The sequence below is a fragment of the Bos mutus genome, chromosome 24 (genome assembly GCF_027580195.1).
Source record: "Bos mutus isolate GX-2022 chromosome 24, NWIPB_WYAK_1.1, whole genome shotgun sequence".
In the NCBI taxonomy this organism is placed as follows: domain Eukaryota; kingdom Metazoa; phylum Chordata; class Mammalia; order Artiodactyla; family Bovidae; genus Bos; species Bos mutus.
In genome coordinates, this window is record NC_091640.1 from 30,669,242 (window position 1) to 30,695,540 (window position 26,299).

The following is a 26,299-nucleotide window of genomic DNA, read 5'->3' on the forward strand; positions in this document are numbered from 1 at the left end:
CTAAGGCCACATGCCACAACTGCTGAGCCCATGTGCCAAACTGCTAAAGCCTGTGCTCCTAGGGCCGGTGCTCCACAACAAGGGAAGCCCGCGCACCGCAGTGAAGAGTAGCCCCTGCTTGCCGCAACTAGCGAAAAGCCCATGCAGCAACGAAGACCCACCCAGCATGTCCAAAAATAGATGAATATTTTTCAAAAGGTAAAAGAAATGATATACTCAAAGTACTGCAAAAGAGAAAATCTTTCATAAAATAATCTTATAAATTCTTCAACTTCGTATTTTCCTGGTGCCTCAACATCCCACAAACAGGCTATGAACACCTTGCCCAGGTGACCCCGTGTGATAAGGCTGGTCCCTCCTACAAGTTCTCTTTCTGCCCTCCTGACTGTGACCTAGTGCCATTCAAACACACCAGTGAAATTCAATCCATACGAACTCTCAACAAAGCCACTTGCCCCCCAGGTCCTCATTCTCTCTCGGGATACCACCTGTTTGGATAAGCCTGCCCCAGGTCTCCTCCCAAATGCCCCCCTGAATGGTGTGCCATGCCCCCTCTTCTAAGACCTCTTTCACTTTCACATACCTCCCTGTGGTGGTATTTGGTGTCCACATCTGACTGATCATCAAAACAAAATCCCCTTTTAAGAAACATAATTACTTCTTACAATACAGAGCAGACATCAATAGGCCTAAATTCATGCTCTTTGGCCCAATGATCTCCTTAGAATAACCCAAGTTTAGGGGGAACCTAGAGTTTGGGACAATCAGCACAGAGGTAATAAAGAACAGTTTCCAGAGTCAGACAGAGACCTTGACTCAAATGGCCCTCTGCTACATATTAGCAGAAATCATGCAAATTTCCTAACTTCTCTAAACCTATTTTCACACACATAAAATGGAGATAATACTTCCTCATAGAGTAGTCACAGGACGAAATGAAGTGAGGTGAGGGATGTAAAACACTTAAAGTGGTCAACATATTAAGTGCTCAATAAATGGTAGCCATTATTAGGGAAAAGAAAAACTATGTTTAAAATCAGATTCACTGCTCATCATCTCTGTTAGAGGAAGTAATATCGTTAAACAATTTTGAAACCTTAAACACCAAGTTTAAGCATGGGATTTCACATAACATGTTCCAGAAAGATGTCCCTTCTATACAGCAAAGGAAGGACAACAGTGGTCCCATGACCATGGGATCCACTGACTGTGTCATATCTGGCAGGACCCAGAAGCTGCCTGCTTAGTTTAGAACAGCCTGCAGAAACCAGGTGCAGTGAGAACTCAAAGACAATACTCTTTGAAGACAGAATTCCATCCTCCATCTTCTAAGACTTAGGTGTACTCACTGAATCAAAAAATTTTATATGGACAAAAACAAGAAAAACCAAAAAATCAGAGTAGAAGGATGAATGGATCTACTTACTATTACTCCCAAAAACCCACTGGGGGCCTCTGTGCTTTCCGTTCCTGCCCACAGTGCGCACGCTTTCACCAAAGAACATAACAGGAGTCCCAAGGAAGTAGACACTATGGCTGCCTCATGGGGACTTCAAGGTCGTATTATCTACCAATCAGCAGGAAAGAGAATCATTACCATGACAGGGGTAACAGACCTGACATCTGGCTTAGGGAGGGTTCCTTTTATACAGTGAAGGTCAAGGAGTTTATGCAGTGAACGGGTGATTCACTTACTGGCTCTTGGTTATTTCCTTGTCCAATTATGGCGATAAATGGACAAGTGCCACAACTCTTGCCTAAAAAGACTGTGGTAGGGCTTCCTGGTGCTCAGTGGTAAAGAATCCACCTGCCATTGCAGGAGACATGGGTTTGATCCCAGATCCAAGAAGATCCCACATGCTGTGGAACTAAGCCCGTGCACCACAACTGTTGAGCTTGTGCTCTAGAGCCCAGGGATCCCACCTACTGAGCCCACGTGCCACAATTATTGAAGTCTACACACCCTAGAGCCTGTGTTCCACAACAAGAGAAGTCACCACAATGAGAAGCCTGTGCACCACAACTAGAGAGTTAGCCTCCATTCTCTGCAACTAGAGAAAAGCCCACACACAGCAATGAAGACCCAATACAACCATAAAGAAATAAATAAACTTCTATTAAAAAAAAAGACTGCAATTTGGACCTCAGATCCCTCAGGGATAAAAGTCTGATCACACTACCAGTTAAGACCCAACAGAATTTGTAGTTAAGAATGGGAGGAATCCAGAATGGATGGTGGACGGACATAATGATGTCAGCTGCAGCGGTGGGGACTTTCGTACACACCTTATTAACTTCCTCTTCTCTGCTTCCCCAAGGAAGAAACCTATTAGAATCCAAGGAGAGTTGGTTTCCAACATGTATGAGGACATAGGTCCCAGTGCTTCAAAGGAGGAGACTGCGATATACCATCACAAAGAAAGATGTGTGTCATCCTAGCTGTTGCTGCTGCTGCTGCTAAGTCGCTTCAGTCATGTCCGACTCTGTGTGACCCCATAGACGGCAGCCCACCAGGCTCCCACGTCCCTGGGATTCTCCAGGCAAGAACACTGGAGTGGGTTGCCATTTCCTTCTCCAATGCAGGAAAGTGAAAAGTGAAAGTGAAGTTGCTCAGTCGTGTCCGACTCTTAGCGACCCCATGGACTGCAGCCCACCAGGCTCCTCCGTCCATGGGATTTTCCAGGCAAGAGTCCTGGAGTGGGGTGCCATTGCCTTCTCCAAGAGGATGCTATTTACGAAGATGATAGTTGTCAATTCCTTCAGAATCTCTCACAGCTACAGAGCATTACCTTGCCATGAACACAACTCTCCCTGGAGAGTCCACATCCAGTGAATGATCACAGAGGGGGAGTTGTGGTTCACCCAACCAAGGTGGCACTCGGTGAGACAACTCTTGACAGGCCACACTTGCTCCAGAGTTCCCCATCAGGGTGGCCAAGGCATTATTGAGCCTGCATTTAGTTCAAACTCCTGTTCTCCTTCCCTTCCACAGCTATCAATCCTTTATAAACATCCCAGACACCAAAATTCTGTCCCAGCACCTGCTTATAGACCCTGGGACACATAAACATTAGACACACCTTGTATTAATTTAATACATTCAAATAAACATGATATTCCAAGAATATATACCATGTTCATCTTGTGTTTCCCATACTTCCAACAGTTTCCAGTTTAGTAAGTGTCCTTATATATCAGTGGATTGTTCTCTTCAGGAATAGCTAACAACAAATAATAACAAAATATGAAAATATAACCAGGGTGCACATGACCACAAGTCACAACTTACTTGCACTGGGGAAGGCTTCGGAACAGAGGTTACCACAGTAGTTCCTACTTGTGCCAATTGTTTAACAGGTGCCACTGCCACTTTCTTGATTAACTGTGAACTAGAATTCTTGGGGAAGGGGGAGATGATAGAGAGTCATCAATATTAGCAATTTAAAATCAATCAGTATTATAGCAAACATCCAAACACTTTACCACAACAAACTTCTTTGTTATAACTTGCTTTATAATCTTATGAACTTTATGCATATTTTCTACTATTAACCTAACTAGTAAATTGTTACTAGGCTTCCTGATGGCTCAGCAGGTAAAGAGTTGACTTAAGATTCCTAAATATCACAGTATTTCAGCATTAAAATCTTTGAATTTTACTCTTTGATTCTCACAGAAAACATATTCTTTTTTTTCTGTCATTTCCATTGCTGATATCCTTTCAGTCTTTTAAAAAAAATCACTAATTAAATTTTTTTATTGTGATATAATAGAAATATAACATTGCATAAGTTTAAAGTGTGTGATGTGTTGATTTGATACATTTATATAATGCAATATGATTCCCTAACATGAATGGGAATTTATATAATGCAATGATTCTGTAACATTCACTAACATCTACATCTTATCACATAATTATCATTCATTGTTATTGAAGTATAGTTGAGGTACAATATTATATGTCTTAGGCTTACAATATATTGATTCCTAACTTTTAAATGTTATACTCCATTAATAACTATTTTTAAATATTGTCTGTTTTCCCTGTGTTGTACAATATATCCATGTAGCTTACTTACTTTATACATGGTAGTTTGTATCTCTTAAATCTTCTACCACTATCCATGCCCCTTCCCTTTAGATTCTTATTTAAAATGTGATTATAAACAAAAGTCTGCTAACCTATCTTCTCAACCCACAGCAAACAAGAAAAGGAAGGAGTAGCTATCACTGATACAGAAATAGAGAAAATGACTGGTTAAGCACCTAGAATCAAATTAGGGGAGCACAGAACACAGCGGGTTGGGAAAGACTGGCAAAGATGATATTACCACAGAATACAATGAACCTTTTTATCAGGATGAGCCTGATTCATGAAGACATTACTATACTACATTCTGTATTTTCTGTTTAACCAAAGAAAGATGCCCATAAAAATATATTTTTTTAACTCTGACACACACAGGATAAGCTTTAGATATCTAGAAAGATAATCATGTATGTAAAATAAATCACCTTTTAACAATGCCAAGTTAGGGGGTGGTCCTAAGATGGCAGAGGAATAGGATGGAGAGACCACCTTCTCCCCCACAAATTCATGGAAAGAACATTTGAACGCTGAGTAAATTTCACAAAACAACTTCTGAATGCTGGCAGAAGACATCAGGCACCCAGAAAGGCAGCCCATTGTCTTCGAAAGGAGGTAGGGAAAAAAACATAAAAGATAAAAAGAGAGACAAAAGGGAGGGACGGAGACCCATCCCAGGAAGGCAGTCTTAAAAAAGAGAGAAGTTTCCAAACACCAGGAAACACTCTCACTGGCGAATCTGTGGCGAGCCTTGGAACCTCAGAGGGCAACATAACCGGGAGGAAAAATAAATAAATAATTAAAACACACAGATTATGTGCCTAAGGGAACCCCCAGCGGAGAAGCGGTGCAGAAGCCTGCATTCGCCACTAGCAAGCGGGGGCTGGGCAGGGAGGCGCCCTCTGCATTGCTTAGAGTAAGGAACAGGCCTCAATGGCCCGAGGGCAATCTGAGGGAACTAACTTGAGAGAGAAAAACCAGACTGTGGGATAGCTAAACCGTGAAAAGCCCTAATCTAAAACACTGCCAGGCCCGCTCACAGGACTGAGCAGAGCTAGCTGGCTGTGGACAGGCCCATCCCCCGCCGGAGACAGGCAGGCGAGAGAAGCCAGAGCCGGAAGGGGGCAATCGCAGCCCCAGAGAGGCATCATCTACCAAACTACAAGGAGGCTTCGTTGCTAACCAAGACTCCTTGAGATTCTGGAAGGTCGACATCCGTCGGGAGGGTCGCAGCCAGAGATCAGCTCCCCAGAGGAGACACAGGGCACACCTGAAAAGGTGCGCCCATTGTACACCCAGAAAACTGAGCACCTGGGACAGGGGAGGCAGTAAGTCCCAGCTCACCAAGTACCTGGTCACCTGAGCCGCTCGGACCAGGGAAGGGCACAAAACGCAGGGCCAATCAAGTCTGCGCCTTTGTGGCATACCCGAGAACCTGAACCTGAGCAGCTTCGGCCTGGGAAGTGCACTCAACCCAGGACCTGCCTCAGACAGTTCCTGGCAGAGCAACCTAGAGCCTGAGCAGTGTAGAATGGGAAAGCACACACGCCCTGAGTTGGGGCATACCCAGTGTGGCCGAGACACTGGGAGCACTCCCCACAGACACCAGGGATATTTGTCTGCAGTGTTCCTCCCTCCCCACAGCACGACTGAAGAAGTGAGCCTAAAAAAAGAGACACCACTGCCCCCTTGTGTCAGGGTGGAAATTAGATACTGAAGAGGCCAGCAAACAGAAGCTAAAATAAACAGAGGGAACCGCTTTGGAAGTGACAGTTGCAATAGATTAAAACCCTGCAGTTAGCATGGACTACCTAGGAATGGGCATATAGATATTGAGAAGTGTAAGCCAGATCAAGGAACTATCTGAATATGAACTGACCCTACACTGTCCACAACGACACCAGAGAAAGTCCTAGATATATTTTTACTATTATCATTTTTTAAATTAAAAAAAATTTTTAATTTTTAAGTCCTCTATTACACCTTTAATTTTAATTTTTATAACCTACTATTACTTTGCAAAAAAAAAGGACCCTATTTTTAAAGCAAACTTCATATATATATATTTTATAATTTTTGTGACTTTGTTCTTTTCTTTAATATTGTATTTTTCAGAATCTAACCTCTACTCTAGATTTTTAATCTTTGCTTTTTGATATTTGTTATCAATTTTGTACCTTTAAGAACCCAATCTTCAGTTCCCATTTTTACTTGGGAACGAGATTACTGGCTTGACTGCTCTCTCCCTCTTTGGACTCTCCTTTTTCTCCACCAGGTCGCCTCTATCTCCTCTCTCCCCCTTCTCTTCTCTACCCAACTCTGTGAATCTCTTTGTGTGTTCCAGACGCTGGAGAATACTTAGGGAACTGATTACTGGCTGGATACGTCTCGCTCCTTTTGATTCCCTCTTTTATCCTCCTGGCCACCTCTGTCTCCTTCCTTCCTCTTCTCTTCTCTGTATAACTCCATGAACATCTCTGAGGGATCCAGGCTGTGGAGCGTACATAGGGAAGTGATTACTGGTTAGCTTGCTCTCTCCCCTTTTGATTCCCCCTGTTCTTCTCCTGGTCACTTCTATCTCCCTCCTCCCTATTCTCTTCTCCATGTAACTCTGTGTACCTCTCTGGATGTCCCTTACTGTGGAGAAACTTTACATCATTAACCTTGTATATGGAGAAGTCTTCAGGCTACTGTAAGAATATGACTGAAAACCAGAGGCAGGAGACTTAAGTCCAAATCCTGAGAACACCACGGAACTCCTTACTCCAGGGAACATTAATCGATAGGAGCTCATCAAACGCCTCCATACCTACACTGAAACCAAGCACCACCCAAGGGCCAAGAAGTTCCAGAGAAAGACATACCATGCAAATTCTCCAGCAACACAGGAACACATCACTGAGCTCCAATATACAGGCTGCCCAAAGTTACTCCAAACCCAATGACATCTCATAACTCATTACTGGATACTTCATTGCACTCCAGAGAGAAGAAATCCAGCTCGACCCACCAGAACACCGACACAAGCTTCCCTAACCAGGAAACCTTGACAAGCCACATGTCCAACCCCACCCACAGTGAGGAACCTCCACAATAAAGAGGAACCACAAACTACCAGAATATGGAAAGGCCACCCAAACACAGCAGTATAAACAAGATGAAGAAAGAGAGAAATACCCAGCAGGTAAAGGAACAGGATAAATGCCCACCAAACCAAACAAAAGAGGAAGAGATAGGGAATCTACCTGATAAAGAATTCCAAATAATGATAGTGAAAATGATCCAAAATCTTGAAAACAAAATGGAGTTACAGATAAATAGGCAGGAGACAAAGATCGAGAAGATGCAAGAAAGGTTTAACAAGGACCTAGAAGAAATAAAAAAGAGTCAATATATAATGAATAATGCAATAAATGAGATCAAAAACACTCTGGAGGGAACCAACAGTAGAATAACGGAGGCAGAAGATAGGATTAGTGACATAGAAGATAGAATGGTAGAAATAAATGAAACAGAGAGGAAAAAAAAAAGAATTAAAAGAAATGAGGACAACCTCAGAGACCTCTGGGACAATGCTAAATGCCCCAACATTCGAATCATAGGAGTCCCAGAAGATGAAGACAAAAAGAAAGACCATGAGAAAATACTTGAGGAGATAATAGCTGAAAACTTCCCTAAAATAGGGAAGGAAATAATCACCCAAGTCCAAGAAACCCAGAGAGTCCCAAATAGGATAAACCCAAGGTGAAACACCCCAAGACACATATTAATCAAATTAACAAAGATCAAACACAAAGAACAAATATTAAATGCAGCAAGGGAAAAACAACAAATAAAACACAAGGGGATTCCCATAAGATAACAGCTGATCTTTCAATATAAACTCTTCAGGCCAGGAGGGAATGGCAAGACATACTTAAAGTGATGAAAGAAAATAACCTACAGCCCAGATTACTGTACCCAGCAAGGATCTCATTCAAATATGAAAGAGAAATCAAAAGCTTTTCAGACAAGAAAAAGCTGAGAGAATTCAGCACCACCAAACCAGCTCTCCAACAAATACTAAAGGATATTCTCTAGACAGGAAACACAGAAAGGGTGTATAAACTTGAACCCAAAACAATAAAGTAAATGGCAACAGGATCATACTTATCAATAATTACCTTAAATGTAAATGGGTTAAATGCCCCAAACAAAAGACAAAGACTGGTTGAATGGATACAAAAACAAGACCCCTATATTTGTTGTCTACAAGAGACCCACCTCAAAATGGGACACATACAGACTGAAAGTGAAGGGCTGGAAAAAGATTTTCCATGAAAATAGAGACCAAAAGAAAGCAGGAGTAGCAATACTCATATCAGATAAAATAGACTTTAAAACAAAGGCTGTGAAAAGAGACAAAGAGGGTCACTAAATAATGATCAAAGGATCAACCCAAGAAGAAGAAGATATAACAATTATATATGCACCCAACATGTATATGTAAGACATATACTAACAAGTATGAAAGGGGAAATTAACAATAACACAATAATAGTGGGAGACTTTAATACCCCACTCACACCTATGTATAGATCAACTAAACATAAAATTAACAAGGAAACACAAACTTTAAATAATACAATAGACCAGTTAGACCTAATTGATATCTATAGGACATTTCACCCCAAAACAATGAATTTCACTTTTTTCTCAAGCGCACATGGAACCTTCTCCAGGATAGATCACATCCTGGGCCATAAATCTAGCCTTGGTAAATTCAAAAAAAATTGAAAGCATTCCAAGCATCTTTTCTGAACACAATGCAGTAAGATTAGATCTCAATTACAGGAGAAAAACTATTAAAAATTCCAACATATGGAGGCTAAACAACAAACTGCTGAATAACCAACAAATCACAGAAGAAATCAAAAAAGAAATCAAAATTTGCATAGAAATGAATGAAAATGAAAACACAACAACCCAAAACCTGTGGGACACTGCTGGGAGCCGGTGAGGCATTCCACTCGTGACAAAGGTCATGAGGAAGGAAGCTTGGCATAGGCAAAGGCGGGATCGAGCCTCAGGAGTCCCCCTGGATATTCTCGAGCATCTACCCCCCAAAAAACCAGAGTCTGCCTACTTTATTGCTTTGTGCTCTCACCTCTGACTTTACTGGGGGCTGTCCCCCACCACCATCTTGCTCTCTCTGTCAAAGAGTTAACTTACAGCTCCAATTAATAAAGTTCCTGGGCAATAAGGAGTGTTTAAATCCAAACCCCTCAGATGGCTCTCTAACTCGCCTGACAAGTTTACCTGGACTCCCACAGCTATGCATACGATTGTTTACAGTCTCCCAGCCTCGAGAGACACAGGAAGCTTAAGATATTCAAATAGCTTAGAGCCTCTTAGAGAGTTAGAAACTGTCAGAATAAAACTAGTAAAAGATTTCATTGATGAGCCAATGCTTGCTGCCAAGTTTTCACATCCCCTGAATTGTATCCTTGAATATGTATTAATTAATAGTTGGTATATAGAAAAAATAAGTAGTGGCCTTGGTGTTAGTAACTTTAGACCCTTAAGGTAATAAATTCTTTCCTTTGTTGTAAACCCATTACACATCCACCCTATAGGAATGCAATTTTATCTTTGGAAGATGGCACCAAACCTTAAAATAATTACTCTTAGAGAAAATAAGTCTTTGTTGATAAGTCCTTGTCAAGAGTCATAAAATGTTAATAGGTCTTCTGGCCAGAAGATGATGTAAATCACCTAAACCATTTGTATATGATAAATTTGCAGGAAAGAAACCCTGGTTTTTGATAAGGATCAAAAACTGCTGACTTTGCATCCCCTATTATCCTCTATGTGTAACTTAGGGTATAAAAACCCCTGTTGAAAATAAAGCTACGGGCCTTGCTCACCAACGCTTGGTCTCCCCATGTCATTCTTCCCTTTAACTTCTGGCTGAAGTCTCCATCTGGAGCACGGAGGTCCTCTGCGGCCATTTATTTGCCTGGGCTTCTAAGACCCACTCGAGAAGGTGTCTAAGGTGGGGCACCTTCTGCTATTCGAGAGGGTGCCTGCGGCCTTCGTGGTCAGGGCTAACCTGGTGTCACGGGTTATATTGATTTTCTGCGTAAACCAAGCTACTCAGCCTCTTTTCTCCACTGAATTTTCCTACTGAGCTATCCTCATTCTATTACTCTTTACATCTCTAATTAGCATATAAATAGTTGCCTAGGCCGTCTCTCCTTCGAATACCCTGGATCAGCTGGGGCTGGACCCCGGCAGGACACTGTAAAAGCAGTCCTAAGGGGAAAGTTCATAGCAATACAGGCATACCTCAAGAAACAAGAAAAAAGTCAAATAAATAACCTAACTCTACACCTAAAGCAACTAGAAAAGGAAGAAATGAAGAAGCCCAGGGTTAGTAGAAGGAAAGAAATCTTAAAAATTAGGGCAGAAATAAATGCAAAAGAAACTAAAGAAACCATAGCAAAAATCAACAAAGCCAAAAGCTGGTTCTTTGAAAGGATAAATAAAATTGACAAACCATTAGCCAGACTCATAAGAAACAAAGGGAGAAAAATCAAATCAATAAAATTAGAAATGAAAATGGAGAGATCACAACAGACAACACAGAAATACAAAGGATCATAAGAGACTACCATCAGCAATTATATGCCAATAAAATGGACAACGTGGAAGAAATGGACAAATTCTTAGAAAAGTACAACTTTCCAAAACTGGACCAGGAAGAAATAGAAAATCTTAACAGACCCATCACAAGCACGGAAATTGAAACTGTGATCAGAAATCTTCCAGCAAATAAAAGCCCAGGTCCAGATGGCTTCACAGCTGAATTCTACCAAAAATTTAGAGAAGAGCTAACACTTATCCTACTCAAACTCTTCCAGAAAATTGCAGAGGAAGGTAAACTTCCAAACCCATTCTATGAAGCCACCATCACCCTGATCCCAAAACCTGACAAAGATGCCACAAAAAAAGAAAACTACAGGCCAATATCACTGATAAACATAGATACAAAAACCCTTAACAAAATTCTAGCAACCAGAATCCAACAACACATTAAAAAGATCATACACCATGACCAAGTGGGCTTTATCCCAGGGATGCAAGGATTCTTCAATATCTGCAAATCAATCGATGTAATACACCACAGTAACAAACTGAAAAATAAAAACCATATGATTATCTCAACAGATGCAGAGAAAGCCTTTGACAAAATTCAACATCCATTTATGATAAAAACTCTCCAGAAAGCAGGAATAGAAGGAACATACCTCAACATAATAAAAGCTATATATGACAAACCCACAGCAAACATTATCCTCAATGGTGAAAAACTGAAAGCATTTCCCCTAAAGTCAGGAACAAGACAAGGGTGCCCACTCTCACCACTACTATTTAACATAGTTTTGGAAGTTTTGGCCACAGCAATCAGAGCAGAAAAAGAAATAAAAGGAATCCAAATTGGAAAAGAAGAAGTAAAATTCTCACTGTCTGCAGATAACATGATCCTCTACATAGAAAATCCTAAAGACTCCACCAGAAAATTACTAGAACTAATCAATGAATATAGTAAAGTTGCAGGACATAAAATCAACACACAGAAATCCCTTGCATTCCTATACACTAATAATGACAAAATAGAAAGAGAAATTAAGGAAACAATTCCATTCACCATTGCAACGAAAAGAATAAAATACTTAGGAATATACCTACCTAAAGAAACTAAAGACCTATATATAGAAAACTATAAAACACTGGTGAAAGAAATCAAAGAGGACACTAGTAGATGGAGAAATATACTATGTTCATGGATGGGAAGAATCAATATAGTGAAAATGAGTATACTACCCAAAGCAATCTATAGATTCAATGCAATCCCTATCAAGTTACCAACAGAATTCTTCACAGAATTAGAACAAATAATTTCACAATTTGTATGGAAATACAAAAAACCTCGAATAGCCAAAGTGATCTTGAGAAAGAAGAATGGAACTGGAGGAATCAACCTACCTGACTTCAGGCTCTACTACAAAGCCACAGTCATCAAGACAGTATGGTACTGGCACAAAGACAGAACAAAACAGAAAGCCCAGAGATAAATCCACGCACCTATGGTCCACTTATCTTCAACAAAGGAGGCAAGAATATACAATGGAGAAAAGATAATCTCTTTAACAAGTGGTGCTGGGAAAACTGGTCAACCACTTGTAAAAAAATGAAACTAGAACACTTTCTAACACCATTAAATGTAAGGTCAGAAAATATAAAAATCCTAGAGGCAGACAGGCAAAATACACTCTGACATAAATCACAGGAGGATCCTCTATGACCCACCTCCCAGAATACTGGAAATAAAAGCAAAAATAAACAAATGGGACCTAATTAATATTAAAAGCTGCTGCACAACAAAGAAAACTATAAGCAAGGTGAAAAGACAGCCTTCAGAATGGGAAAAAATAATAGCAAATGAAGCAACTGACAAAGGATTAATCTCAAAAACATACAAGCAACTCCTGCAGCTCAATTCCAGAAAAGTAAATGACCCAATCAAAAAATGGGCCAAAGAACTAAACAGACATTTCTCTAAAGAAGACATAGAGATGGCTAACAAACACATGAAAAGATGCTCAGCATCACTCATTATTAGAGAAATGCAAATCAAAACCACTGTGAGGTACCATTTCACGCCAGTCAGAATGGCTGCAATCCAAAAGTCTACAAGCAATAAATACTGGAGAGGGTGTAGAGAAAAGGGAACCCTCTTACACTGTTGGTTTGAATGCAAACTAGTACAGCCACTATGGAGAACAGTGTGGAGATTCCTTAAAAAACTGGAAATAGAACTGCCATATGACCCAGCAATCCCACTGCTGGGCATACACACCGAGGAAACCAGAATTGAAAGAGACACGTGTACCCCAGTGTTCATCGCAGCACTGTTTATAATAGCCAGGACGTGGACCTAGATGTCCATCAGCAGATTAATGGATAAGAAAGCTGCGGTACACATACACAATGGAGTATTACTCAGCCATTAAAAAGAATACATTTGAATCAGTTCTAACGAGATGGATGAAACTGGAGCCTATTATACAGAGTGAAGTAAGCCAGAAAGAAAAACACCAATACAGTATACTAATGCATATATATGGAATTTAGAAAGATGGTAATGATAAACCTGTATGAGAGACAGCAAAAGAGACACAGATGTATAGAACAGTCTTTTGGACTCTGTGGGAGAGGGCGAGGGTGGGATGGTTTGGGAGAATGGCATTGAAACATGTATATTATCATATGTGAAACAGATCGCCAGTCCAGGTTCGATGCATGATACAGGATGCTCGGGGCTGGTGCACTGGAATGACCCAGAAGGATGGGATCGGGAACACAGGTACACCCGTGGCAGATTCATGTCCATGTATAGCAAAACCAATACAATATTGTAAAAAAAAAAAAAAAAGCCAAGTTAATGAAATATTACAGTAGATTTCTAATTTTTTAAAGATAACTCCTATATGATATAGATAAAAATGAATACTGTAAACTGTAGTGTTAATGTCTTACCACAAATTAAAATTGAAATAGAATGGTTATTTTCTTCCCATTTAGAGATGCAAATAGCCCTTTGAACATTCCCTTGAGGACAACAAAATATGAGTATGAAGATTAAATTTTTAATTTTACCAAATGACAAAACCAAACATCTTGATAAAATTAACATGTTCAAGGAAAGTAGCTTAATTCAAACAGTTGAGCAGAATGATCTTTTATATTATTTTTACTGGCAAATACATACACACTTATATGAAGATAATTGCTAGAAAACTAAGAAGGATGAAAAAAACATTAATGTATACTACCGGCATGGTACAGATTTTGACGGTTTGCGTATTTGCTGGTACAGCTGGCCTTGAACTTATGTTACTTGTGGTCTCAGTTCTTGTTACAGCTTGCTGAGGAGATACCAACATCAGCTGACCACTGTTACTTTTGATCAAAACGGTTCCTATAGTTAACAGAAAACAAAATGTGAGCTAATAAATGAAGCATAATCTTCACGTTTTTTGTTCTCTCATTTCTTTCAATGCTGTAAAATGCTTTGATTAAGTGAATAGTTAGGAAATACTGAATTCCATGTCTACTAATTACAATATATAATACAGAAAAATGTTGTTACTCAAAGCTATTTAAAATATTAAAAGTCTAAACGTATGGATGAGATATTCCTGAAAAAGGCAAAACACTTTCCTCATGACATCAAACTATTTATAAAGCTACAGTTAAGACAGTATGGTAACAGTACAAGACTATGCAAACTGACCAAGGGAATCATATCAGATCAGATCAGATCAGTTGCTCAGTCGTGTCTGACTCTTTGCAACCCCATGAATCACAGCACACCAGGCCTCCCTGTCCATCACCAACTCCCAGAGTTCACTCAGACTCACATCCATCGAGTCAGTGATGCCATCTAGCCTTATCATCCTCTGTCATTCCCTTCTCCTCTTGCCCCCAATCCCTCTCAGCATCAGAGTCTTTTCCAATGAGTCAACTCTTCGCATGAGGTGGCCAAAGTACTGGAGTTTCAGCTTTAGCATCATTCCTTCCAAAGAAATCCCAGGGCTGATCTCCTTTAGAATGGACTGGTTGGATCTCCTTGTAGTCAAAGGGACTCTCAAGAGTTTTCTCCAACACCACAGTTCAAAAGCATCAATTCTTCGGCGCTCAGTTTTCTTCACAGTCCAACTCTCACATCCATACATGACCATTGGAAAAACCATAGCCTTGACTAGACGGACTTTCGTTGGCAAAGTGATGTCTCTGCTTTTGAATATGCTATCTAGGTTGGTCATAACTTTCCTCCAAGGAGTAAGCGTCCTTCAATTTCATGGCTGCAATCACCATCTGGAGTGATTTTGGAGCCCAACAAAATAAAGTTTGCCACTGTTTCCACTGTTTTCCATCTATTTCCCATGAAGTGATGGGACCAGATGCCATGATCTTAGTTTTCTGAATGTTGAGCTTTAAGTCAACTTTTTCACTCTCCTCTTTCACTTTCATCAAGAGGCTTTTTGAGTTCCTCTTCACTTTCTGCCAGAAGGGTGGTGTCATCTGCATATCTGAGGTTATTGACATTTCTCCTGGCAATCTTGATTCCAGCTTGTGCTTCTTCCAGTCCAGCGTTTCTCATGATGTACTCTGCATATAAGTTAAATAAGCAGGGTGACAATATACAGTACTCCTTTTCCTATTTGGAACCAGTCTGTTGTTCCATGTCCAGTTCTAACTGTTGTTTCCTGACCTGCATACAGATTTCTCAAGAGGCAGATCAGGTAGTCTGGTATTCCCATCTCTTTCAGAATTTTCCACAGTTTATTGTGATCCACACAGTCAAAGGCTTTGGCACAGTCAATAAAGCAGAAATAGATGTTTTTCTGGAACTCTCTTGCTTTTTCCATGATCCAGCAGATGTTGGCAATTTGATCTCTGGTTCCTCTGCCTTTTCTAAAACCAGCTTGAACATGTTGAAGTTCATGGTTCACGTATTGCTAAAGCCTGGCTTGGAGAATTTTAAGCATTACTTTACTAGCGTGTGAGATGAGTGCAATTGTGTGGTAGTTTGAGCATTCTTTGGCATTGCCTTTCTTTGGGATTGGAATGAAAACTGACCTTTTCCAGTCCTGTGGCCACTGCTGAGTTTTCCAAATTTGCTGGCATATTGAGTGCAGCACTTTCACAGCATCATCTTTCAGGATTTGGAATAGCTCAACTGGAATTCTATCACCTCCACTAGCTTTGTTTGTAGTGATGCTTTCTAAGGCCCACTTGACTTCACATTCCAGGATGTCTGGCTCTAGGTCAGTGATCACACCATCGTGATTATCTGGGTCGTGAAGATCTTTTTTGTACAATTCTTCTGTGTATTCTTGCCATTTCTTCTTAATATCTTCTGCTTCTGTTAGGTCCCTACCATTTCTGTCCTTTATCGAGCCCATCTTTGCATGAAATGTTCCTTTGGTATCTCTGATTTTCTTGAAGAGATCCCTAGTCTTTTCCATTCTGTTGTTTTCCTCTATTTCTTTGCATTGATCGCTGAAGAAGGCTTTCTTATCTCTTCTTGCTATTCTTTGGAACTCTGCATTCAGATGTTTATATCTTTCCTTTTCTCCTTTGCTTTTGACCAATGGAATAGAAAATCCCAAATAGCCTCCAGATATGTCATATGAAATTCTTCTAAGAGTACTGCAGATCAGTGAGAAAAAGAGCTACTATATAATTAGTTACTTAAATGGAAAAGATGAAATGTTCCACACCATGCACAAAAACCCAAGGACATTAAGGATACAAGAATAAAAACTTTTAACCTCTTAAACAATGTAGAAAACTGTCATTCTGAACTTGGAACAGGGAAGGATTTCTTAACTAAATAAACTTGATACATACCACTATATTTTTAAAACTTTTGCTTAGCCAAAGATACCATGAGGTAAAAAGACAAAGCACAAAATAGGAAAGAAAAATTTAGTTCACATATATTCGAAGAATGAACATCCAAAATGCACAAAAGAAACACAGATACCAATGACAGGGAAAGGTAAATTAAGACCACAGTGAGATATCACTTTATGTCTACCTAGGCAGACAAAAATTAAGAAGTCCATTGACAATATTAAGTGTTACAGAGATGTGTAGCAACAAAAACTCTTAAAATCTTAAAGCTGGTAGTATAGTTTGGTACAACTGCTTCATTTAACTCTACACGACTGTGCCAAACTGGTTCCCATTTGCATACCCTCTAACCCAGTATTTCTATTGTAAGAAATTCTTGTCTACGTAAGTAGTAGGCACAAGCAAGAACAGTCATAGCTGGAGTTCCATTCCTGGACACGAAGAGCTCCATAAAGCCATTCCCCAGCAAAACAAGCATAACTGGTAAAAATTATTTTTAAAAACAACTATTTAAAGTCTTCAGAAATTGCCCAAAGGCATACAGAAAATGACTAGACAATTTATTAAAAAGAATCTACTAAAACTCAGTAAGAACAACAAGAATCTGTGGCATCTGAACCATGACCCACCCCTCTGCCTTCTCAGTTCAGGCAATGTGGCCAACGGAGGGTGTCCCTCTCTCCCAAGCTTCCAGTTGAGGGCTATGCTACTTTTCAGGGACAGCATTTTGCATCTCTGCCACCTCAAGCTGAATACAGAAGAAAATAAACTGGAGACAAGTGCATCCAAGGGTTTCCAGGCTTCTTGTTTTACTCATCCCTACTCATAAAGGGAAGACTCGACTGAGAATACTTGGGCCGCCATCACCCTCACCCCAGCTCTTTCATGGGGTGGGAGTTCCATGATGGAAGAGATAAGCAGAGCAGACTAGAGGTCACCACCCAAGCCCAGTTCTCCACTTCTAAAGCAGAGACATCACTCAGAAAGAAGCATGCCACGGTCCTGAGTACCTGCTCCAAACATCTCCCAAGAGAAACTGACTTTATTTCAGAGTGTGGGAAAGGTCAAACTAAGGGCATTCTCAAATACAATGAACAATTAAAAGAAAGGGTTCTGATATCTTCCTAAAAGATACAAGCTATGCTAAGTCACAGGTCTACCTCTGGTCTACCACAGAGAACAAGATAAAGAAACAACTAAGAAGGGTCCTACTGGGGTCAGAACCTCAATGACCTCAGAAACTACTTCCCTTAGATGAGTCCATATTTAACTGAATTGGACTGTGAAGCTAGTTAGGCCTCAGGGTGCTGTTGAAAACAAGAAGGTACTGGCAGTGAGTGGAGTCTAGGCATGATACCAGCAGAGGCAGAAAGCTTAACAGAGCTATCAGAGAAAGAAACAATCGAAAAGAGCCCTGCTGAAACCTCTGTTATCCCAGGGAGGCTGTGCTTATGCCTAAAGCTGTATCCTCTGAGGGAAACAGATTTCATTAAAATAGTTCAGCCAGACACTTAAAAAACAAACAACAATAATCCACTCAAGGGAGTAAAAAGTCACTCTGTTAACTTTTAAAAAATATTCATTTATTCGCCTGTGCTGAGTCTTAGTTGCGGCATGTGGAATCTAGTTCCCTGATCAGGGATTGAACTTGGGCTCCCTGCATTGGAAGCATGGAGCTTTAGCCACTGAAAGTGTCAATATATTAGTTTTAATTTAAAAATTATAGGACATGCAAAGAAAAAAGAATGACACATGGAGAAAGGCAGGCAACAGAAACCACCTGAGTGAAATCAGATGTTAGATTTAACAAAGATTTCAAAGTAACTGTTATAAATATGTCAAAAGACCAAGGGAAATCATGCTTAGAGAAGTAAAGGAAGATATGATGATGATGATTCTGTCATTAAGTAGAGAATACCATTAGAGAAACAGATATTACCAAAAAAAAGAAATTCTGTAATTATAAGGTACAAAAACTCAAATAAAAATTTCACTAGAGAGGATCAAGAGCAAACTTGAATGAACAGAAAGATAAGTCAGTGAACTTGAAGACGGTTCAATAGAGATTACGCAATCCAAAGAATGAAGAGAAAAAAGAATGAAGAAAAATGAACAGAGCTTCACAGAAACCTGGCACAGTGACAGGCACATCAACACAGGCCTAATGTGAATACCAGAAGGAGAGGAGGGACAGAAACGGGGAGGGAGGGAGAGAAAGGAGCCGAAAAATATCCAAAGAGATAATGGCTAAAAACTTCCCAAATTTGGTGAAAAATAATCTAAACATCAAAGTAGCTCAACAAACTCTTAAGTTTTGAATTGGTCAAATGGTTCATTTGAGTTTTCATAAGATGGAAACACCTGAACAAACTTTTTGGTCAACCCAATAAGATAAATGCAAAGACACATCATGATAAAAATGTACAAAGATAAAACCTTGAGAACAATAAGAGAAAAATATACGAGAGAACTGCGTTAACAGGATTAACAGCTAACTTCTCATCAGAAACAATGGAGGCCAGACATCAGGAGTATGACATATTCCACTTGCTGGGGAAAAAGAAAAACAAAAATAATTATCAACCAACAATCAGATATTCATTGAAAACATCTTTCAAAAAAGGAGACAAAATAAAGACATCCTGGATTGGAGCTGACATATACACACTATTATACATAAAATAGACAACTAATGAGGACCTACTGTATAGCACAAGGAACTGTACTCAATACTTTGTAATGGCCTATATGGGAAACAATCTAGAAAAGGGTGGACATATGTGTAGGTATAACAGATTTACTCTGCTGTACACCTGAAACTTACACAACATTGCAAATCAACTATACCCCAATAAAAAGTTAAAAAAAAAAAAAAAGACATCCTCAGATAAAAACATAGAGGACTGGGTGCTAGCATCAGACAGAAAACACTAAATTAAGTTCTTCAGACTGAAAACAGACTACAGAAAGTAAATCCCTGTATTTTAAGAGAAGGATAATTTAAAGTAATAGTTTTATAACCTTCTATCTAAAGACACTGGGAAAAAAACTAAACAAAAATGACAGCAAGCAGACGAAAGAAAATTAATAAAGATTAGAGCAGGGTCAGGAGAATCAAGAATAGAGAAACAACTGAGAAAAAAAACCCCAAAAGTTGGTTCTTTGAATAGATCAAAAAAACTGACACATCTTGACCTAGATTAACCAAGAAAAAAAGTAGAAAAGGCTCAAATTGCTAAAATTAGGAATGAAAGAGGGGATATTACCACTAATCTTACGGAAAGAAGGATTCTAGTTGAATGCTATGACCAATTATAAACCAATAAATTAGATAAATTATATGAAATGGACAAATTCCTAGAAACATAATAAACTACTAAAACTAACTTAAGAAAATGGGCAACCTGAATAGACCTCTAACAAACAGACTGAATGAATAATCTAAAATTGTATCCACAAGATAAGCTCAGTTCCCCATGGCTTCACTAATGAATTCTATCAAATATCTGCTACTGCTAAGTCACTTCAGTCGTGTTGGACTCTGTGCGACCCCATAGACGGCAGCCCACCAGGCTCCCCCTGTCCCTGTCCCCATCTCCAGGCAAAACACTGGAGTGGGTTGCCATTTCCTTCTCCAATGTGTGAAAGTGAAAAGTGAAAGTGAAGTCGCTCAGTTGTGTCTGACTCTTAACGACCCCATGGACTGCAGCCTACCAGGCTCCTCCATCCATGGGATTTTCCAGGCAAGAGTACTGGAGTGGGTTGCCATTTCCTTCTCCATATCAGGGCTTCCTGGTGGCTCAGAGGTTAAAACGTCTGCCTGCAATGCGGGAGACCTGATTTGATCCCTGGGTTGGGAAGATCCCCTGGAGAAGGAAATGGCAACCCACTCCAGTGTTCTTGCCTGGAGAATCCCACAGATGGAGGAGCCTGGTGGGCTATAGTCCACGGGGTTGCAAATAGTCGGACACCACTGAGCAACTTCACTCACTCACTCACTCTCCATATCAAATATCTAAGGAAAAAAAAATGCTAGGTCTTCATAAATTATTCTAAAAAAAGAATAGAAAACATGTGTCAATTCATTCTGTAAGGTCTGTTTTACCCTCATATTAAAACCAAAATATCCTATGTATACCAATGCAAAACTTCTCAACAAAGTTACTAGCAAACTAAATTCAGCAACATATAAAAAGTGTTATACCCTTGATCAAGTGATACTTATCTCAATATGCAAGGTTGGTTTAAAACTCATAGCTAGCATCATACTTAACAGCGAAAGACTAAATTCTTTTACCCTAAGATCAGGATTCCTGAGATGAGGAACATGACAAGGATGCCTACAATCACTACCACTTAACATTATACTCAGAGTTCTAACCAGGGCAATGATACAGGAAAATAAAAGGCATCCAAAAGAGACAGTAAAACCATCTATTCACATATATCATGATCTTGTATATAAAAATCCAAACACCTATGAAAAAAAACTATTAAAACTAATAAATGAGTTCAGCTAGGAAGCAGGATACAAGATCAATAAAGAAGAATCAACTGTATTTCTATACATTTCCAATGAGTAATTGTAAACAGAATTAAGAAAAAATTCCACCTACAATAAGATAAAAAATAATACACTTTAGGAATAAATTTAACCAAATAAGTACAAAAGCAATATCTGGAAACTATAAAATGTCATTTAAAGAAATTAAAGATCTAAAATAAATGGGAAGACATCTCATGTTTGTGGACTGAGAGACATACCTACTTTGCAAGATTGTTAAAGAGATCAAATGAGACAATACTTCTGAGCAAATTCATGAATTTTAAAGTTGTCAGTAGTAGTTGTTATTAATGCTGTAAGGGTAAATGTGAGTCAAAGTGACTTCACAGCCCTTGAAATCCAAACTATGGCTGGTACATATGGTGAGCACTGAAGGTGAAAGTTGCTCAGTTGTGTCAGATTCTTTGCAACCCAATGAACTATACAGTCCATGGAATTCTCCAGGCCAGAATACTGGAGTGGGTAGCCATTCCCTTCTCCAGGGGATCTTCCCAACCCAGGGATCGAACCCAGTTCTCCCACAGCACGGGCAGATTCTTTACCAGATGAGTTACCGGGGCATTGGTGACCACTGAAGACAACTGCCAACACTTTCCATGGTGTCCCGGAGTACTGGGACAACCTTGGGAGCAGATGATCATGTAATATCCCTCTGATAAAGCTGGGTGAAAACAAGAACCTCAAGTTTATCCAGGTACTGATTCAGAATTCGAGAAAGATGCAAAACCCACACCATGTCTCAGCATGAAGGAGTTGATAAAAAAGGATGTGAACCATTTCACCAGCAACTTTTACAAACTTCTGTACAGTAAGACTATGGAAGCAGAATTTATGAAGCACAGTTCATAAAAGAACTGTGACATAAAAGAAGCAATCAAGTCCTTCCTCATCACTCTCAAATACATGATAGAAGAGGCACAGTATACCAAAAATACAAAGAGCCACAGTCTGGTCTGAATCCCACAAATTCATAAAAGAGAAAAGACTGAAGAGATTAGCAAAAATATTCCACAGAATAATCTTCAGGGCTTTGCTACAGTTTCTTTCATTTCCTCACAATGCCCCTCTTTTTGTTTCCAGCTCCTGCTCCCAAGAAAAACCTGTGGTACATATGTACATTTTAAAAAAATAGTTCAGTTTACAGAGGAAATTTTGAAGTAAAGAGAAAGCAAACACAAAGAATTCATTACCTTGGAAAAATCAGAGCTGACTCCTAGGTAATTTAAGTATCTTTGAGTAATCCTCTGCTAATCCTTGGCCTATAAAAGAACTAGTACAAGACTGATAAACTCTTTAAAACATTACTTTAATCAGTGTCCAAGTGTTATTTTAATCAGTGTTTCTATGTCATACCTCAGGTTATCAGTTATCTTATTGTGCACCCAAGAGAGTGCAAACTGAGTATGCTCTTCTGCTACACTTGAGCAGAAGTTTCAAAAGCTGCTCCTCAAAGTACCATCCTACCTCCTAAGTAACTCCTAAAGACAATTTATCTCCTCTCTTTTGTGGATGTTTCTCCCACAGCATGGGCTTCCCTGGGGGCTCAGCAGGTAAAGAATCCGCCTGCAATGCGGGAGACCTGGGTTCGATCCCTGGGTTGGGAAGATCCCCTGGAGGATGGCATGGCCACCCACTCCAGTATTCTTGTCTGGAGACTCCCATGAACAGAGGAGCCTGGTGGGCTGCAGTCCATGGGTTCGCTAAGAGCCGGACACGACTGAGTGACTAAGCACAGTACAGCACTCCCACGGCAAAACAAGTGTTAGCGTATTGCATACTTAAGCTGTGGTCCTGGCTTGCTGCTCTTTCGCTCTAGCAAGTTTCAGTTTTGGTTTCTCTGTGTAATAAAAAGATTAGGCTCTAAAATTCTATAAATCACCTTTTAACATTGCTACTCAGGAGGCATATTATACATGCACATCAAGTGGTAAGCACAGTGCTGTGGAAAGAGTCAAACAAAGCTGGATTCAATTTCCCTCTGATATCTAGGAGTTGTCTGGCACTGGACGAATTATTTACCCTTAGAGAACTTTTTCCTTATTTGCTATCTATTTTGACCAACAAACAAAATAATTTAAATGTATAAAAAGAGGCCAGTGATATAATATTGTATGTCAACTTTACCTCAATTTTCATAGCACAGTATGTTCTCAGTAAGTGATCGGGTCCCTCTCACCAGCAAGTTCCCACTTTTGAAAGTTTTCCTCTCAATACTTTTTGATCATTTCTAAACAAACTTCGGTGACTAGATAGGAATTTCGTTTTTAACATATCAGGAGTACTTCATCTAAACAAATTCAAAACTACTTTATAAGAGGGTATGTAGGGTGACAATTTAGAACCAGCAGAAAATATATTCAGTGGAACTGCTTGATTGAAATGTACAGGAGCTGCCAGGACATCCTGGCACAGCAGAAAACCACATCAACGAGTCCGTGAGTCCCAGCATTCAGAAGGCCAGTACTGTCTTCCAGAGATGACTCCTAAGCCACAGAGGTTGGCTTATTTTCTTTTAAACCTCCAAGCGGACACAGTCCTAGGAACCAGTACAGATGAGGTGGATCGTACAGCCATAGAGTATGTGACTGGAAACCTAACTTACTGTGTGATACTGAGCAAAGTATTAGTGTATATTTTAGTATTCCTCTTGTAAGATTTTGTTTATTTTACCAATTTAGGGGAGACCTCAAAACTATATATGAGTAGCAATGTTGACTAAGAGCACTTTGTGAGCACACTTGGGTTTACTTTTTGTTGGAATTTGTAGACAGTGGGAAACTGACATCAGGTCTTTTGAGAAAGATAATTTTTCCAACAGCACAGTAACTCTGTATAGAAGTTAAGAAAGAAAAAAAGCAAGCCCTGCAGGGACTGGTTAGTAGGAAGCAATGTCCTACAAAAGACTATAGTCTCTGTCCACCTAGCTCCTGTGTTCTGTACAGGGTTAATTAATGATGATTCTCTTAATAGATGATGTCCTTCCAGAACATTAAAAAAAAAAAAAAAAAGTATCCAGTGGAGCACACAGTCTTAAGTATAAGTACCTCCTGTACCATACAAAACTAAAACACAAGTTCATCATAAGTTAAGAACTAATCTTTCCACAATGTTCCTGACGGAAACAGAACATTAGTTACAAAAGAGGCCTCCTCATTCTGCTAAGGGGAAACTGACATCATGTGAACCAAAAGGTTTCCATTTCTTTACCACCTTTGCTGGTCAGAGCTCCCACTGCTGCTAAGCAAAACACATAGAATACAATAAAATTACTAGCAGAATTTTTTTCCAAAGAGAAAATGTGCCTTTTCCTCCCACAGAAATTCCAAGTGACTTTCACTGGAGGCAAGAAAACAAGATAAAATACTTACACACCTTCCAGCATATTTACAATATGTAAGTCATCACAAAGCAAAAACTTTGCCTCAGTCAAGAAAAACAGCCCTACAGAGCAAACTTTAGTATAAAAAGTAGTCACAGGCTCATTAACTGCAGAAATTCACACATTGCTTCACAAATAACCTTCTGGCTCTGACCTGTCAACTCTGGCAGGTTACAATCATCACACCTCTTTCTAGTAAACTTATTTAGGCTTGCTTCAGTTTAAAATTCTCTTTCGGTCTTAACACATAAGAACCTTTTAAAAACACTTTTTTTTTTAAACACAGTAATCTAAGTATGTGGATATAAAAACTGATCTTTTCTCCATACGAAATAAAACTTGAGCGAATCTCTATCTTCCCGAATCTAAGAGCCAGTGCCTCAAAGGCCCTCTCGAACATGCTGCTCCAGCTTTTACTGTGGCCCCTTAGGTGAAAAATGCTTTCCTTAAATATGAAAAGAAAAACTATGCAGTAAGGACTCAAAGAGGTTATCTCCACTGTCAAGACAAATCACTGCCCCGCAAAGTCGAGACGTTGAAAGGTTCTCTGGGCTGAGTGTTTTGGAACTCCCAGAGACAAGGCGCGATCGGCTGCGACGTTTCCCCTGTCACAGCCGGCTGGCCCGCTAAAGCTATCAAGGTGAGCCACGTACCTGGAGGAAGCTGCAGATTAGCAGGCAATTGGATTGTGGTGGTGTTGGGGGCTTTCACGGCGACTATCTGAGGAGATGGTAGACGAGGGCCGTTGCTGAGTTTAGGAAGGGCACTGACAGGGGCCACTTTGGTCACCAGGGTCCCCACGGGGGACCGCAGCGGCTGGGACGCCGAGGACTCTACGCAGACACTGACAGGAGCCTTAGTCACGGCGCCCAAGGCCACCGGAGTGCTCTCCACCCGGACGGGCAGAGCCGCGGCGGGGGCCATGGTCACGGTCCCAGAGGCGCCCACACCGGCTGGGGGAGCGGCGCCGGCCGGCTCCGTGAGGCCCGCGGGCATCCCCCTAGGTGGATCAGCGGCAGCCGCGGCGCTGCCGTTCCGGGAGCAGAGGCGAGAGGAGGCTTGACAAGCGGCCGCCGACTCCGGTGCAGTTCCAGCTCCACAGCATCGCTAGGGAGAGGCGCCGGGGCCGCGACACAGGAGTCAGTGACCGACGCCGCGCTGGACAGCGGGACCCCGGCGTCCCGGACCTTCCTCCCGTCCGCGCGGCCCCGCCGGCTGCCACACCTGCTCGGCCGCTCGCCGCTTCCTCGGCGGCGCTCACACGTGCGCCGGCTCAACCCGGCGCCTCAGCCCCGGGACCAGAGGCAGCGGAGTCCGGCTGCGCGGCTCCCGGAAGGGCGTCACGTCGGCTCCCACCTCCCACCGAAACTCGCCGCGGCGGATCCCCCGCCAGAAATTTCAAACCTACGAACCCAGAGCGCCCCGAAGCCCCCTACGCGCGCTCCGCACGGCCCCGCCGCGCGGCCACGCCAGCCATGTTTATATAGCCACGCGGAGACCTCGCGCACGCGCATAAGGCGCCGCCGCCGCCCCGGGCTTCCCCCGGAATCCGGCCGCGTGATTGGCCGCAGACTGGAATCGCGCTCGTGACGTCACTAGGGACGGCTCCGGAGGGCGTTAGACTCTTCCCCGGAATCCGGAGGAAGGTTGGGCCAGTTGCCAAAAATCCACCACGTGGGAAGGGCCGACCGCACTTGGAAAACTGCGGTATCCGCGTTCTGCTTTCTCCTTGCAGTCTCCAGTTGCGTGTTCCTTGAGGAGCCAAGACTGTGTTTCCCACAAGCTTCTACTTTTTAAG

The 26,299-nt window shown here is 41.0% G+C and overlaps 1 protein-coding gene across 1 annotated transcript in view; it reads right to left on the reverse strand.

The window, feature by feature from the left end:
* Nucleotides 1–25,982, reverse strand: part of TAF4B (TATA-box binding protein associated factor 4b) — a 108,469-nt gene extending 82,487 nt beyond the window's left edge. The window contains exons 1-3 of the mRNA XM_005905826.3: nt 25,155–25,982; nt 13,969–14,114; nt 3,290–3,397 (exon numbers count right to left, since the gene is read on the reverse strand). Of these exons, the coding sequence (XP_005905888.2) occupies nt 3,290–3,397; nt 13,969–14,114; nt 25,155–25,497 (597 nt within the window). The 5' untranslated portion in view covers nt 25,498–25,982. The remainder of the gene's footprint in view (nt 1–3,289; nt 3,398–13,968; nt 14,115–25,154) is intronic.
* Between the last annotated feature and the right edge of the window lie 317 nt (nt 25,983–26,299).